This window comes from Neovison vison, chromosome 11 (assembly GCF_020171115.1).
Source record: "Neovison vison isolate M4711 chromosome 11, ASM_NN_V1, whole genome shotgun sequence".
In the NCBI taxonomy this organism is placed as follows: Eukaryota; Metazoa; Chordata; class Mammalia; order Carnivora; family Mustelidae; genus Neogale; species Neogale vison.
Genome location: NC_058101.1, coordinates 97,124,512 through 97,140,369, shown reverse-complemented (window position 1 = coordinate 97,140,369; position 15,858 = coordinate 97,124,512). Strand labels below are relative to the sequence as shown.

The 15,858-nt window shown below is 35.0% G+C and overlaps 1 protein-coding gene across 1 annotated transcript in view; it reads right to left on the bottom strand.

The window, feature by feature from the left end:
• Positions 1-15,858, bottom strand: part of ZGRF1 (zinc finger GRF-type containing 1) — an 83,472-nt gene that overhangs the window by 27,463 nt on the left and 40,151 nt on the right. The window contains exons 14-20 of the mRNA XM_044224226.1: positions 15,696-15,748; positions 14,043-14,181; positions 12,230-12,414; positions 10,883-11,079; positions 8,767-8,906; positions 3,630-3,773; positions 1,243-1,357 (exon numbers count right to left, since the gene is read on the bottom strand). Of these exons, the coding sequence (XP_044080161.1) occupies positions 1,243-1,357; positions 3,630-3,773; positions 8,767-8,906; positions 10,883-11,079; positions 12,230-12,414; positions 14,043-14,181; positions 15,696-15,748 (973 nt within the window). The remainder of the gene's footprint in view (positions 1-1,242; positions 1,358-3,629; positions 3,774-8,766; positions 8,907-10,882; positions 11,080-12,229; positions 12,415-14,042; positions 14,182-15,695; positions 15,749-15,858) is intronic.

Genomic DNA, 15,858 nt, shown 5'->3' with positions numbered 1-15,858 from the left:
TGTACAGGCACTATGCTAAGCATTTTACATATTATTGGACATAATCTTAAAAACAACATTAGGAAGTAACCACCCCAAATAGAGATACAGAAATATTAATTTTTTTTCCCAAAACGCACACAGATAATAAGTAGTGGACTGATTTTAAACCCAAGGTTCCACTATATAAGGCTGACTTAGATAATTAATATGGCCTCTATTTTAGGTAATACTACAATAAATAAATTGTTTTTATTTCTATTTCTATAAAGAATGAATTCATTTCAAAGATTAAATAATGAAGATAGGATGCTTGGGTGGATCAATCATTAAGTGTCTGCCTTTGGCTCAGGTCATGATTCCAGTGTCCTGGGATTGAGCCCCACGTCGGGCTCCCTGCTAAGCAGAAAGCCAGCTTCACCCTCTCCTACTTCCCCTGCTTGTGTTCCTTTCTCACTGTCTCTCTCTGTCAAATAAATAAACAAAAAATATTTAAAAAGGAAAAAAGATAATAACATAATGGAACAGAAAGATTTTAATTATTTACCTAGAACTTCATTATGGTGAGAAAAATGAAATACCACAAGAGAGATCATAAAATTCCAAATTAGAAACTAGACTTTATCTACCATTTTAGTGAATTTAATAGACTATCACTTTCAGTATCTTAAAAAGGGGGAATGGTTCTTGAGAAATTAGAAGTTATAGGTTATGTCAAGAATAAAGTTAGTATCGATATACGTTACTGAATTCAAACTATAAAAGGATTCTTTCAGATATTTAATAATTTGTGGCATAAAAATACAAAAGCATAAAAAAATCAACATTCAAAAGATCCTTAATATATTATTCCTTGACAAACAGAAAAAATTTTTATTAGTTTTTATTTTATGAGTTTTTATTTTTAACTACTGACAAGCAGTAATCTCATGGTCTCTGAAAGATAATAAAAATAGTACTGGCGGGGCGCCTGGGTGGCTCAGTGGGTTAAAGCCTCTGCCTTCGGCTCAGGTCATGATCTCGGGGTCCTGGGATGGAGCCCCACCTCGGGCTCTCTGCTCGGCGGGGAGCCTGCTTCTTCCCTCCCTCTCTGCCTGTCTCTCTGCCTACTTGTGGTCTCTCTCTATCAAATAAATAAATAAAATATTAAAAAAAAAAAAAGTACTGGCAAAAATTTATGTACTGGACTTTGACTGCATTTTCATATTCACGTTTAGTCACACTTTGGAATACCAATGACCCAAAGGTAAAATAATGACTTACATTGTTAACAAATACTGTGTTAGAGGTAGAGTAGCTGGATTAAAGTTGTCCTGAATGTTTTTCAAAGTGGTCAGCTCTGTGCTAGCATTACAAACCAACAATGCATGGACCACCACTGTAGAGAAAATAAACATTTAATATTTTTAAAAATGGGTCATAAAAAAACTATCAAAACGTTCAGTTGGGTGGCTCAATTGGTTATGCATCTGACTCTTGATTTCAGCTCTGGTTGTGATCTCAACATTCTAGGCTCGATCCCTGTGTCAGGCTCTGTGCTGAGAGTGAAGCTTGCTTAGGATTCGCTCTCTGCCTCTTCCTCTGCCCTCCCCTCTCCCCAAATGTTCATTTAACTTAGAGCTCAGCTACTGAATTAATCACATGACATAAAATAAACCCTTAAGTACCTGTGGAGGTCCTTTCATCCATTAAATTATAACACTGCTTATACATACATTTTATATGGGTATTCATAAATTGCATAAGTTAAATCAAATTTAGCCTTCTATACATTAGCTAATGAGCAAGAACAACTGTTCTGAGTTAGTGCATGGTAACATTGCTCAACAGTTCCAACTAACTAGCATACCATCTTGTGCTGTATAGTAGGATTTGTGTAATTTCTGAACATTTTCTTTCATTTCTTCAGCTATTTTATAGGAAAATACAGAAAGCATAAAGTCAGAAGACTGATACAGGGGAACAACTGCAACAAATATGAAAATATGCATACGAAAGTGACAAATTAAGTAATAAATATTTACACAATTAGACTTTTACTGGACTCAAGCTAGTTGACTAGCTTTTTCAGTTCTTGAAAAAAATCAAAAGTTAAAAATGTATACAAAATACTTAAAATAGGGGGGTGCCTGGGTGGCTCAATGGGTTAAGCCTCTGCCTTCAGCTCAGGTCATGGTCTAAGGTCATGGTCTCAGGTCCTGGGATCAAGCCCCACATCAGGCTGTCTGCTCAGCAGGAAACCTGCTTCCCTTCCTCTCTCTCTCTCTGCCTACTTGTGTTCTCTGTCTGTCACATAAATAAAATCTTAAAAAAAAACTTGAAATAGGGACGGCTGGGTGGCTCAGTTGATTAAGCATCTGCCTTCAGCTCAGGTCATGATCCCAGGGTCCTGGGACTAAGTTCCATGTAGTCCCAAATTGGGCTCCTTACTCAGCGGGGAACCTGCTTCTCCCTCTGCATGCCACTCCCACTGCTTGTGCTCTCTCATAAATAAATAAATCTCACAAATAAAATCTTTCCTAAAAAACTTTTTAAAAAATATTTGAAATGAATCATTAAATGTTGTGTCTCTAATTATAGACCAAATTGAACCATGAGGAATTATTCCAGAGATCAGGATATATCTGATCTCTGTAGAGAAATCTACAGATTCTTTGAACTGGACAGCCCACTAAAACTTCCTTTATTAAAATAATAATAATAATAATAATAATAATGAGGCTAGTAGCCTACTATCTTATTAAAAATTTCTCAAAAATCATACCTTCCTGTTCCACTGCTAGGAAAATCCCTACAAAATCTAAAAGACCTTCTCAATGTAAAAATAAATGATGTGTTTACTAAATGTACCCTATTAGAAAAATAAGCCAAAAGAATTAAAAAACCAAGAGAATCAGAACTTGATATGAGAAATTACTTGAGAAAATTCTTTTTTTTTTTAATGTTTATATTTTTAAAAATTAGTTATATAAAAATCAACTTAAGGGGCGCTTGGGTGGCACAGTCAGTTAAGTATCCAACTCTTGATTTCAGCTGAGGGTCTTGGTCTCCCGGTCATGAGATCAAGCTCTGCACTGGGCTCCATGCTCAGCGTGGAGTCTGCTTGAGATTCTCTCTCCCTTTTCCAATGCCCCCCACACCTCTCTCTCTCTCAAATAATAAATGGATTAATCTTAAAAAAAAAAAAATTCAACAAAATACTTAAGTGAGGGTTCAAGATTTTATTATATTGTTAGCTCTGTGACACCTGAACTGCAAAAATATATATTCAAACTTTCATACCTATTTTCAGGAACACATTGCATCCAATAGTAGGAAATAGAAATTGATACTTTTTCCTTTTTTGAAGAAAGCGTGCATGAGCTGGGGAGAGGGTTGGGGGAGGAACAAAGGGAGAGGGAGAGAGAAAATCTTAAGCAGGCTCCAAGCCCAGTGCAGAACCCCACGCTGACAACTCTGAGAACATGGCCTGAGCTGAAATCAAAGGTCAGACACTTACCCAACTGAGCCACCAGGTGCCCCGAGGTGGCTGGCTTTTTGTTTGCCTTAATCAAATAATCCCACACAAAGTTAGCATCCTTGCTTACAATGTGTCTTATGTCTATCACTCTTCTTTTAATATAAATTAATATGGGCATGATAACACTTACCATTAGTGGGCCAGTTAGAAGGGAAATAACCTTTCAAAGGTAGAAGCTCCACTTCATTGATAGATGATGGCCCAAAGAAAGCACTACATGCAATAAAAGTATCCAATTCAAAGTCCAGGGTTTTTGATACCACCCAAAGATCATCTGTAAAGATAAACATTTTTTAAAGAACTCAGAACTACGCTCAATTCAAAAGTACTTTGGATTTCTTACATGCTTGGTCATAATATTTCTCAAAAAACAAAATTGGCTATTATCTACCAGATTCTACCAAACTAAAACCTGAATAAGTGACATTTTATTTTCATGTTTTAATGCAATTACTTTTATATTTTTTTAAGTTATTTTATGATTATATTAAAAAACAATGTATATAAAGTAACATAACATCTAACTCATCTTTCTTATAAAACAACTTTATAGCTATATCAGACTTTCCCAAGGAAGAACATGAGTCTAAAAAGATGCTCTGCCATGTAATGGTTTTCATGCTCAAATAAAGTTGGCAATCTGTGGACAGAAGACAAGTTCTCTTAACAGCTTCTACTTAACAGATGCTCTAGATTAATTAATGTTCTTCTTTCTGTATAACATGCCATCTCCACAGCATATTGAGTACCCCTAGTAGGCTATTTCCCACGATACCTGTACATCATTTCTACCACCAGTTGAGCTGATACTTACAAAGAGTCAATTTTATTTGTTCTAAAACTTATTTATACCAGTTAAAATATTATAACTTAATCAGGTATTATTTGAATCATTATGAATATGAAGAAAAATAATTGTTGCTTTAAGAAAATTAAATAATTCAGAAAGACTTAAGGATTTACTTTAAAAAGTCACAAAATACACAAGAAAAACTGCTTTTGACTCAAATATATTGAGACAAATGTAAAAGCTTAGAAAAGAAATTGAAAAAATTTGAATCACTCTCCACTTAGATTTCTTCACAAGTTCTTGCCCCATGTTTAAGAATTCTGAATGGTAATTCTTTATGGGTGGTGTATTTGTGGGTATGGTTTATACAAGATAAAAAAAGATCACCAATCAAAACACCCAGTCTAGGGGCGCCTGGGTGGCTCAGTGGGTTAAAGCTTCTGCCTTCAGCCCAGGTCATGATCCCAGGGTCCCGGGATCGAGCCCCGCATCAGGCTCTCTGCTCAATGCAGAGCCTGCTTTCTCTGCCTGCCTCTCTGCCTACTTGTGTTCTCTGTCAAATAAATAAATAAAATCTTTAAAAAAAAAAAAACAGTCTAAACAAAAGCCTTAATTCTTCGTGAAAAGATGATTAAATAAAAATATATTCAAATATTTTACGTTTCAATGTTTAATGTTCATGTGCATTATTTATTATAATCCCTTAGTTAAACCAACTTTGAAAATTAACTGACAAGTCACAAGTCTCAACCGCATCAGAAAAGATGATTTATTGGGCTACATTCCCATCTTGGAAAGTCCAATGCATATCAGCATATTTTAGGTTCTGAAAAATCTTAGTTAAGGTTATTTGCTTAATGCAGCATTTTCCAAATTTATTTAGCCACAGAATTCATTTTCTTTACATTGACTTTCATCAATATCCCCACAGAACTATTGTTTTAGAAAATGTTTATGCTTTAGAAAAATATATAAATTAGATATATAATATATAGTATATTATATATCTAATTTTTTAAAAAATATTTGCCAGGCACCTGGGTGGCTCAGGCAGTTAAGGATCTGACTCTGGATTTCAGCTCAGGCCATGATCTCAGGGTAGTGAGATGGAGCCTCACCTGGGGCTCTTCACTGGGCTTGGAGCCTCCTTAAAATTCTCGCACTTCCTCTCCCTCTGCCTTCTCTTGTTCTCTCTCTCTCAAAAAACGAAACAAAAAAATGGCCAACTGAGGTAACATAGAAATAATTTATTCCTTATTTGCTAATATTTATTTAATCCAACCATCACCATAACTTAAAAAGATCTCCAATTCAAGAGAGTTGACCAAAAAAAAAAAAAAAAAAAATTGTTTGCCTTTCCTTTCTCTCCATATCCCACTGAAATGACAGGAAAAATTTGAAATACAAATCCAATACAATGTTAGAAAAGAGCCAGTGGGAATGGCATGTCTACTTCAGAGACCTGAGATTCTTATAGAAGCCACAAAGAGAATGAGAAAGGATGATGATCAAAATCTTACAAAGCCAGGAAACTCCTGATTCTTTATAGATGACAGAAAGGAATTCTGGGATTGGGGAAAGAGGAAGAATTTTCCCAGCCGATTCTCAGGATAACCCCAACCTCACCACCAAGGGGACAAAGAGGAATTGTGAGTACTGAAGGTCAGCTGGGACATTAATTAATGGATGATGGCATAATCCTGTCACTCTTAGAGCAGTTGACTCCAGCATTTGTTCTGAGGCTAATTTAGTCTTTGGCTAAAACAAGACTGCCAGCTGGGGGGAGGGGGTTGGGAGAACGGTGGTGGGGTTATGGACATTGGGGAGGGTATGTGCTATGGTGAGTGCTGTGAAGTATGTAAACCTGGTGATTCATAGACCTGTACCCCTGGGGATAAAAATATATTATATGTTTATAAAAAATAAAAATAAAATTAAAATTAAAAAAAAAACAAACCAAGACTGCCAGAAGGACTTCAAGATAGAGAAACAGGGCAGCATACCCACTAACTACTGCCACCAGAAATAGGTAAATAGACCAGAATCTATTGACAGGTTATGTACCTAGGGGAATTTTTTTTTTTTTTTAATAAAATAAAAATAAGCCAGGGGCACTTGGCTGGTTTGGTGGAGCATGTGACTCTTGATCTTAGGGTTGTATGTTTGAACCCCACGTTGGGTGTTGAGAGGATTTAAAAAAATAAAATCTTAAAAACAATAATAACAAAAACCCCACACAGTAATACATATTATATTCTGGGTCAAAAGACATTTTAAATATCAAATAGATGTTATTATTATCACCATTTTATTGATGAAGGAAGAATGAGGCCCGAAAAGTTAAATATATTATCCACAGATACAAGGACAGTAAATGGCAAATCTGGGACGAAACCCAACTCCCTAACCTCATTGAAGCTGACCATACTGGGGTCAGCCTTCACCCATAGGCAATGACAGAAAGAGCAGCTGATACACAAGGGGAAAATTAGTTTAAAGGCCAAAATAATGAGACATTTAAGGAGAACAAAGACTTCAAAAAAAAACATACTGGATTACAGAGACCTACAGAAAAGGAAATACCAGAACAGATGGACAAAGAATTTAAATTTATCCTGAAAAGAGACTTTTTTTATAAGAGATAAGAGATGATAGTAACAATGCAAACTATGACCAAGAAAATAATGAGAAAGAAACAAACAAAACTATTAGGCTGAAAAACATGGTAGTTAAAATAAAGTTATAACTGATGGGATAAATAGCAGAATAGATACTTTTGAGGAATAACAAAGCAATTTAGAAGACCATATTGAGTATATTTCCCAGAAAGAAGAAAGGACAAAAGCCCAAACAATATAAAAGAAATGTTTAGAGAGTCAGAGATGCTAATATTGGAATAATAAAAGTTCTAGAAGAGAAATAAAAATAAAGTGAAGATTATCTGAAGAAATAATGGAAATCAATTTCCCAGAATTTAAAAAATAGAAAAGATAAAAGACTTTAGTATTTTTTTTAAGATTTTTATTTTTTCATTTGAAAGAGAGAGAGAGGGCAGAGAGAGCACAAGCAAGGGCAAGAGGGAGAAGCAGGTTCCCCACTGAGCAGGGAGCCCCACATGGGGCTCCATCCCAGGACCCTAGGATCATGACTTGAGCTGAAAGCGGACACTTAACCGACTGAGCCACCCAGATGCCCTGACTTCTGTATGTATGTATGTATGTATTTATTTATTTTTAAAGATTTTATTTATTTATTTGACAGAGAGAGATCACAAGTAGGCAGAGAGGCAGGCAGAGAGAGAGAGAGGAGGAAACAGGTTCCCTGCTGAGCAGAGAGCCCAATGCGGGACTCGATCCCAGGACCCTGAGATCATGACCTGAGCCGAAGGCAGCGGCCTAACCCACTGAGCCACCCAGGCGCCCCAGTATTTAAAACAAACACACACACACACACACACACACCCTATGGAGAGATGACTGACATACAAAAAGCTATACATATTTAATGCATATACTGGATGAGTTTAGAGATAGAAGACTTTATATTTAAAAGGCCAACAATGTGCCCAAGAGGAGAAAATGGAAAAATTCACATGTAGACACATTATAGGGGAATATAAGACTATAAAAGTTAGAGAGAAAATTAAAATTCTAAAGCTTCCAACCAAAAAGAGCAAATAACTATAAAGGAGTAAGAATCATAATGGCATCAGATTTTCAACAGCAAGAACGTAACCAAGTATATTAATACTTGGTTAAAACATATAAAATTGCTGCTTCCATAGGTCTAAATATTAAATGAAAAGAACTTATAACCTAGAATTCTAAATGTAGCAAAACTATCGTTCGAATATGAATGTGTAATAAAAATATTCTCAAGTATTCAAGGCTTATTAGCAGGCTTACCATACAAAGACCTACATTCAAAACAGTTTTTGATGATATATATTAATAAGAGAAAAATCCAGAAAATGCTAAAAGGGAAACATGAAATAAATGTAATTAAATTACCTTGGACAAGTTTGTAGTCATTTTTAAAAAGGTAGTTATGTTCAAGGATGGGAAATAAATCCATATTAACCTAAAATTTATGGGTTTAAATTAGTGCTATTCAAAGTAGCCTATCTTAAATAGTTTTGTTATTGGTAAGCAACATGAAGTTTCTGCTAGAATGCAATCAACAAATCAACATTCCTTCAGTCAGAAGAAATATATACTTATATAATGCCGAGAAGCTAGTATAATTTTTAAACAAAATTAAATAGATTTGGGGAGTCTTTAGTAAGGTTTTTTTTAAAAAACTAAAATTTTAAAAAATGCTTTTTAGAAATGGTCCAATTTATTATATAATAATTCATAATACATGCTATTATTAAGCAGTATTTTATAAAACCTCTTTAATAGAAAGAATTTACAGAGCTGTTATGTAACGAAGATGCAAGGCTAGACATAGTCACCAACATGATCAATCAACTTACTTTTGCTATAATTTGAAGAATTTTCCTTCCGACTCAGCTTAAGATAAAGTTTGCTTTTAGGTTCACTATAAAATTCAGGATTTACAGTAGTAAACTTCTTTAGTTTGCCATACTGTTTTCTTTGAAAATCAAATCCTTTTCTGAAAAATGAATAAAAAGTAAAAGTGAATTTAAGTATTAAGGGACAAATTTTTTACTGAGATACAATTGTCATATAACATTATAGTCATTTCAGGTATACAATAAAATGTTTCGATATATGCATATATTGTGAAACGATCACCACAATAAGGCTAGTTAACATCCATCACCACACAGATTTACAAATTGTTCTCCTTGTGATGAGCGCTTTTTAAAAAAGATTTATTTATGTATTTGACAATGAGAAGGGGCAGAGGGAGAGGGACTCTCAAGCAGACTCCTCGCTGAGCACAGAGCCAAATGTGGGGCTCGATCTCATAACCCTGAGATCAGGACATGAGCCAAAATCAAGAGCTGGATGCTTAACTGATTGAGTCACCCAGGTGCCCAAGATGAGCACTTTTAAGATCTACTCTTTCAGCAACTTTTAAATATGTAATACATATTTATGTATTATATATATAATATAGTTACCATACTGTATATTATAATCCCAGGACTTAGTTTACAAGTGGAAGTTTAAAGTTACAGATCTTTTTCTTTTCATCTTTAACTTTTTTTTTAAGAGTTTACTTATTTATTGGACAGAGAGAGAGAGGCAGTGAGAGGGAATACAAGCTAGGGAAAGCAGGAGAGGGAAAAACAGGCTCCCCACTGAGCAGGGGCTTGATCCCAGGACCCTGGGATCATGACCTTAGCCGAAGTCAGATGCTTAACGACAGAGCCACCCAGGTGCCCCTTCTTTTCATCTTTAAAATACAACATTAAAAGGAAAGAACCAGGGTGAGTATATGTTTATATACTTTTATACATGTACACGAAATTAAAAAATATTGTGTCAAAGGAAGATAATAGCAACCATCACGGAATTATCAACAGTTTAAAAAGAGACTGAGATAGGAAAAGTATCCATGAAGTATATAAAAGATAGAGTACCTCAGTTTTGATAACTATAATATATTATCCCCATTATTTCCATATTTTCTAAGTTATTGTGATGATTAAATGAAATAACATATGCAAAGTACTTAGAAGAGGGCACAGCATGTATAAACCCCCCCAGAGATGTTATTAAATTACCATGCAAATGTTCATTATAGCTACTTCTATAAAACATTTTTCCAAAACGTAGCATTCTATTATCCTACAAAACTACCTAGTTCAGCCTTGTGAATGAGTGAATGACCACTATTATCCAGCTCTGATAAAAATTATTCTTGTGGTCTGTTAAGCAGGGTTTCCCTTAGGATTGTGTCCGTATATAAAAATGCTTGGAAAGGGACACCTGGGTGGCTCAGTTGGTTAAGCAGCTGCCTTCGGCTCAGGTCATGATCCCAGTGTCCTGGGATCGAGTCCCACATCGGGCTCTTAGCTTGGTGGGAAGCTTGCTTCTCCCTCTGCCTCTGCCTGCCGCTCTGTCTGCCTGTGCTCGCTCGCACTGTCTCTCTCTCTCTCTCTCTGACAAGTAAATAAATAAAATCCTAAAAAAAAAAAAAAAAAATGTTTGGAAAAATAGCATGCCTGCCAGTCACCTTCATATTGCTGACACTGCTTGATGTTTAGAGGGGGTCAAAAATAGCTTTAGAAAATTATTCCCATTTTACAGTTAGAAAGACTGAGGTTTTAGATACTTTTAAATATTTTTCCTATCTCAATCTCTTTTAAAACTGATGACAATAAGGGCCCCTCGGTGGCTCAGTGGTTAAGCGTGCAACTCTTGATTTCAGCTCAGGTCCTGATCTCAGGGTTGTGGGAATAAGCTCCACATTGGACTCTGTGCTCAGCAGGGAGTCTGCTTGAGATTCCCTCTCCCTCTCCCATACCCCCAATTTGCTGTCTGTCTCACTCTCTCTCTAAAATAAATAAATAAGTCTTTAAAAAACAACAACAACAACAAAAAAAAACTGATGACAATCATGTGAGGTTATTATCTTCTGATATAATTACAGGCATTATTTGGTACCAAGAAACGTACCTCACCAAAAGTTGGCATTCCTCAAAGAGAGGTATCTTTTGACTTCTTAAGTATAGGCCAATACTCTTTATATCACTTAAAACCATGGTAGGTAGAGAGTCTTCTTGTGTTAAATATCCTGGGGTCACTTCTTCAAGCCACTTGAAAAATTTACATTGTTCAGCTTTGGGTCCATCACAGGTATAAAAGAGACGGCCCTAAGAGGAAAAAGATATTATAATTTAGGAAGAAAAATTTTATATTTTACTGTTTTTGTACTGTATTTGTCAAGACTTATATAAAACATTGTTTGGCATTAATGTACTTTAATAAATTATTTATTATACAAGTTAATCTTCTTATTAATATCAATTTAAACAACACACTAAAATTTAAAACCACCTACTTTTCCATTTATTTTCTCCTCATCAAAAAATTACATTATTCTGAGAATATAAGCTTATTTGAAAACAAAATTTATTGTTTTCCCAATTTAAAATGTTCACTATAGAAAACCAGAAAGAACTACAAGAAATATCTTGTGCATCTCTTTTGGCCTTTTTTGTCACTCACATAAGTGTGTGCATATGCACACAAAAATATACACAGTATACTGTTTTTTAAAATAATAAAACTCAGATAATGATGGATAATGATGTATTTTCTACTCCATAACTTAACCTTTATACACAACATACTGGACACATGACAACAACGTCATCAAATTATCTTAAAAAGAAAAAAAGACTTTTGATGGTTCTATAATATTTTATTCTGTAGTTATATCTATGAATTCTTGCTTTTGACAACTGAATTTACATCTAAATATATATATGCAATACATAAACATTAGCTTGATTTCTCCAACTATAATACATTATCAGCAATACAAATAAAACCACTATGCTTTTATATTCCTAAGGCCTTATCTGTTACTTGTACTGGGGATCACATAATAAACTACTTAAACTTTCACTTCTTTCAGGCTCATCTCTGCATTCTCTAAGACCTCAGATTGGGACATACTCCTTTCTCAGTGCTATAACTGTAATTTGGGCATATGCCTCCTACTGTATCAATTACACTATTATACAAAATTTCTTTTTATATTTCTTTCTCCATCCACCACTATGTAGTAAGTTCCTAAGCAATGTGAAGGATGATCTTAACTCACACTTTTGCATCCTAGAACACAGATAATCTTTCAATAAAAATTTCCTGGGAATTTACTGTCTGTTAGTTACTAACACCTCAAGTGGCTCCTAATCAAGACTTGCTCTTTAAACTTGTCATAAAGCAGTAGGTACCTAAACTTTTTACAAGTAGTTGGTGGGGCAATGGGCAATAGGCAAGAAGAGGCAACAATACCTTATTTGGACCATCCTTTTTAACCATTACAAGTTTTGCAGGTTGATGATGATGGCAGAATGGCACATTACTTTCTACATTTTTCAGTTTCTCTCCCTTTAATGATGTGTAAAATGATATGTCAACTGTTGAAAGAGCTTTGTGTAACCTCTGTGCCAAGCCAAACAGCAATATATTTAGATGTTCTACCAAAAAAAAAAAAAAAAAGAAAGAAAGAAAGAAAAAAGTACAGATGAAAATAAAATATAAAATAATTGTTTGTATCATGTCCACTGTTAGGAAATGTTGAAAAACAAAAATAAAGCTGGCGGCATCACGTTACCTGATTTCAAGCTTTATTACAAAGCTGTGATCACCAAGACAGCATGGTACTGGCATAAAAACAGACACATAGACCAGTGGAACAGAGCAGAGAGCCCAGATATGGACCCTCAACTCTATGGTCAATTAATCTTCGACAAAACAGGAAAAAATATACAGTGGAAAAAAGTCTCTTCAATAAATGGTGCTGGGAAAACTGGACAGCTATATGTAGAAGAATGAAACTCGACCATTCTCTTACACCGTACACAAAGATAAACTCAAAATGGATAAAAGACCTCAACGTGAGACAGGAATCCATCAGAATCCTAGAGGAGAACATAGGCAGTAATCTCTTTGATATCAGCCACAGCAACTTCTTTCAAGATATGTCTCCAAAGGCAAAGGAAACAAAAGCGAAAATAAACTTTTGGGACTTCATCAAAATCAAAAGCTTCTGCACAGCAAAGGAAACAGTCAAAAAAACAAAGAGGCAACCCACGGAATGGGAGAAGATATTTGCAAATGACAGTACAGACAAAAGGCTGATATCCAGGATCTGTAATGAACTCCTCAAACTCAACACACATGAAACAGGCAAACACATCAAAAAATGGGCAGAAGATATGAACAGACACTTCTCCAATCAAGACATACAAATGGCTATCAGACACATGAAAAAATGTTCATCATCATTAGCCCTCAGGGAGATTCAAATTAAAACCACATTGAGATATCACCTTACACCAGTTAGAATGGCCAAAATTAACAAAACAGGAAACAACATGTGTTGGAGAGGATGTGGAGAAAGGGGAACCCTCTTACACTGTTGGTGGGAATGCAAGTTGGTGCAGCCTCTTTGGAGAACAGTGTGGAGATTCCTCAAGAAATTGTTAGCTAAATTCAAAAAAGCCTTTTAACAGAGTAATCTATAATCTAATGCTAATATCCATTTTTTCAAAGGTAAGTTTTGTCCTTGTACAACCAAAAGAACTATCGAAACTAATCATGCTGGGGTGTCTGGATGGCTCAGTCAGTTAAAGGTATGCCTTCGGCTCAGATCATGATCTGAGGACCCTGGGATAAAGCCCCACATCAGACTCCCTGCTCAGCGAGAAACCTGCTTCTCTTTTTCCCACTCCCCCTGCTTGTGCTTCCTCTCTCACTGTCAAATAAATAAACAAAATCTTAAAAATGAAAAAAAAAACTTATCATACATCATGTTTAAAATTTCTTAACAAAACCACTTGTAACACCTCTAGTTCAAAAAACATGAAAAATTATAACTTGAAAAAGATAATACCGTCATTTCCCTCTTAATGAAACTCAATTTGACCTTAAACTAGCATATATGTTACTATTGAAAACTGGAGGAAACATATGGAAAATAACAAATCTCAAGTAGAGAATTTAATATGAAAATTCACAGTATAAAATATTATGCTTTCTATAGCTATACTACTTATATTAAGCAGCAATCAATCATAATAAAATAGAAAAATAACAGTCATACCTATGAGACAAGATGTAAAAATCTGCTTATAATGAGCAGGAGACTGAAAAACAGCTGGTATTTGAATTTGCCTTTGGGGAAGATAAGCAGATTTTATTTTCTGTCCACTTGGGAAGCATAGCTCAGAGCCATTTATCTCCTGAAATTGAATAATTCAAGTTATTATAACAACTCCAGAAAAATACTGTTTATTAATAAGAAAGTTATTTTCTGTAGATATGTAAAACAAACACATTTTTCTTTTAATTTTCAGAATTCTTGAAAATCATTTGTTAATTCTAAATGAGACAGGGAATATAGCAAGCAAGAATGGCTATGCATGGCAATTTTAATCATATAAATAAGAATAAATGTTTCTGTCCCTTAATAAGTTTTTAGTTTTTGCTAGGAAAAACTTTGCTAATAAGAACAACACTGTATGTTTCAATTTCCGGTTACAACTACAGTAATTGTGCAAAATCAATACATAATAAGATCTAACTTTACATTAACTATGGTCTGATTGGCAAAACTGAACTCATAGTGAAAAATCAGAACAATCACAGTAAGAACAGTAATCAAAGTGGAAATAGTTGAAGCTGTATTTATTAACTAGTCATTATGTGCCAGATACTACACCAGACACTTTCAAATATTTAAGTTCACTTTATGTTCACAACTACCAGGAAAGATTTTAAGTCAAAGAAGACATGATTATACCTAGAGTTCTGGAAAACTCAAAAAAGGAAAAAACAAAAAAGCCATCAGCTCCAGGAGTAAAATCATTGCTCGATATGATTTTGGTAATTCTTTTGTTAAAATTCAGACAACAGGGGCACCTGGGTGGCTCAGTGAGTTAAAGCCTCTGCCTTTGCCTCAGGTCATGATCCCAGGGTCCTGGGATTGAGCCCCTCATTGGGCTCTCTGCTCAGCAGGGAATCTGCTTCCCCCCTCTCTCTGCCTACTTGTGATCTCTGTCTGTCAAATAAATAATCTTTAAAAAAATAAAATAAAATTCAGACAATAACTATTGGAAAAAATGCACCAAGATACATCGGTACACTTTCTCACCTGTAAATCTGTTACACTGTAGATGTAGCAGGCAGACTCTCCTAAAATGTTTTGAATATTTTCAATCTTGGAAGTCTGCTTTATATTCAAACAGAGTGCTTTCTTTCTAGAAACCAAATCTTGACTGCTAAAATCCTGCTGCTGCTGATGGAGCATGCCTTTTAACATTTGCAAATGCATAGAGTCTAAAGAGATTTCATTCACAGTATCATTCTGTCTTTCACCTGTGTCACTAAAATACATCCCAGGAATAATCTCAGGAGAAAAGCCATTTGTTACTGTCATATCGACTCCGTTTGGAGTAGTCAAGTTGCACTGGGGTATGTTCTGATATTTCAGCCACTTGCTTTGAGTAGATATATTATTGAGAAGTAAAATGTCCCCTGGAGTCACTTCTCTAGATTCTTTAAAGAAGGAAGTTTCACTTTGGTCCTCAAGTGCAAAGCTAAAAGAACGAACTCCTGATTCTTCACATAAGTTGAATATGGGGGGGGGACCAGAAGATTCTTGCTTGTCACAGTTGATCACGTATGAACAAGAATCTAAATCAGGTGACCTTTCAGCAGGTGGCAAGGTAATAAGCGGAACTCGGGTTCTACTTACTAATGGAAGCTTTTGAAAGTTCTTATTCTCCAGAGAACTGGATTTTTTGATAACTGGAGAAAAAAAAAAAGCTGATTAAATAAAAAATGTATTACAGTCACCACCTAGGCTCTAAAAACCAGTAGCTATCTGTATAAAAAAGAAAAAGTACCAACTTGCCTTG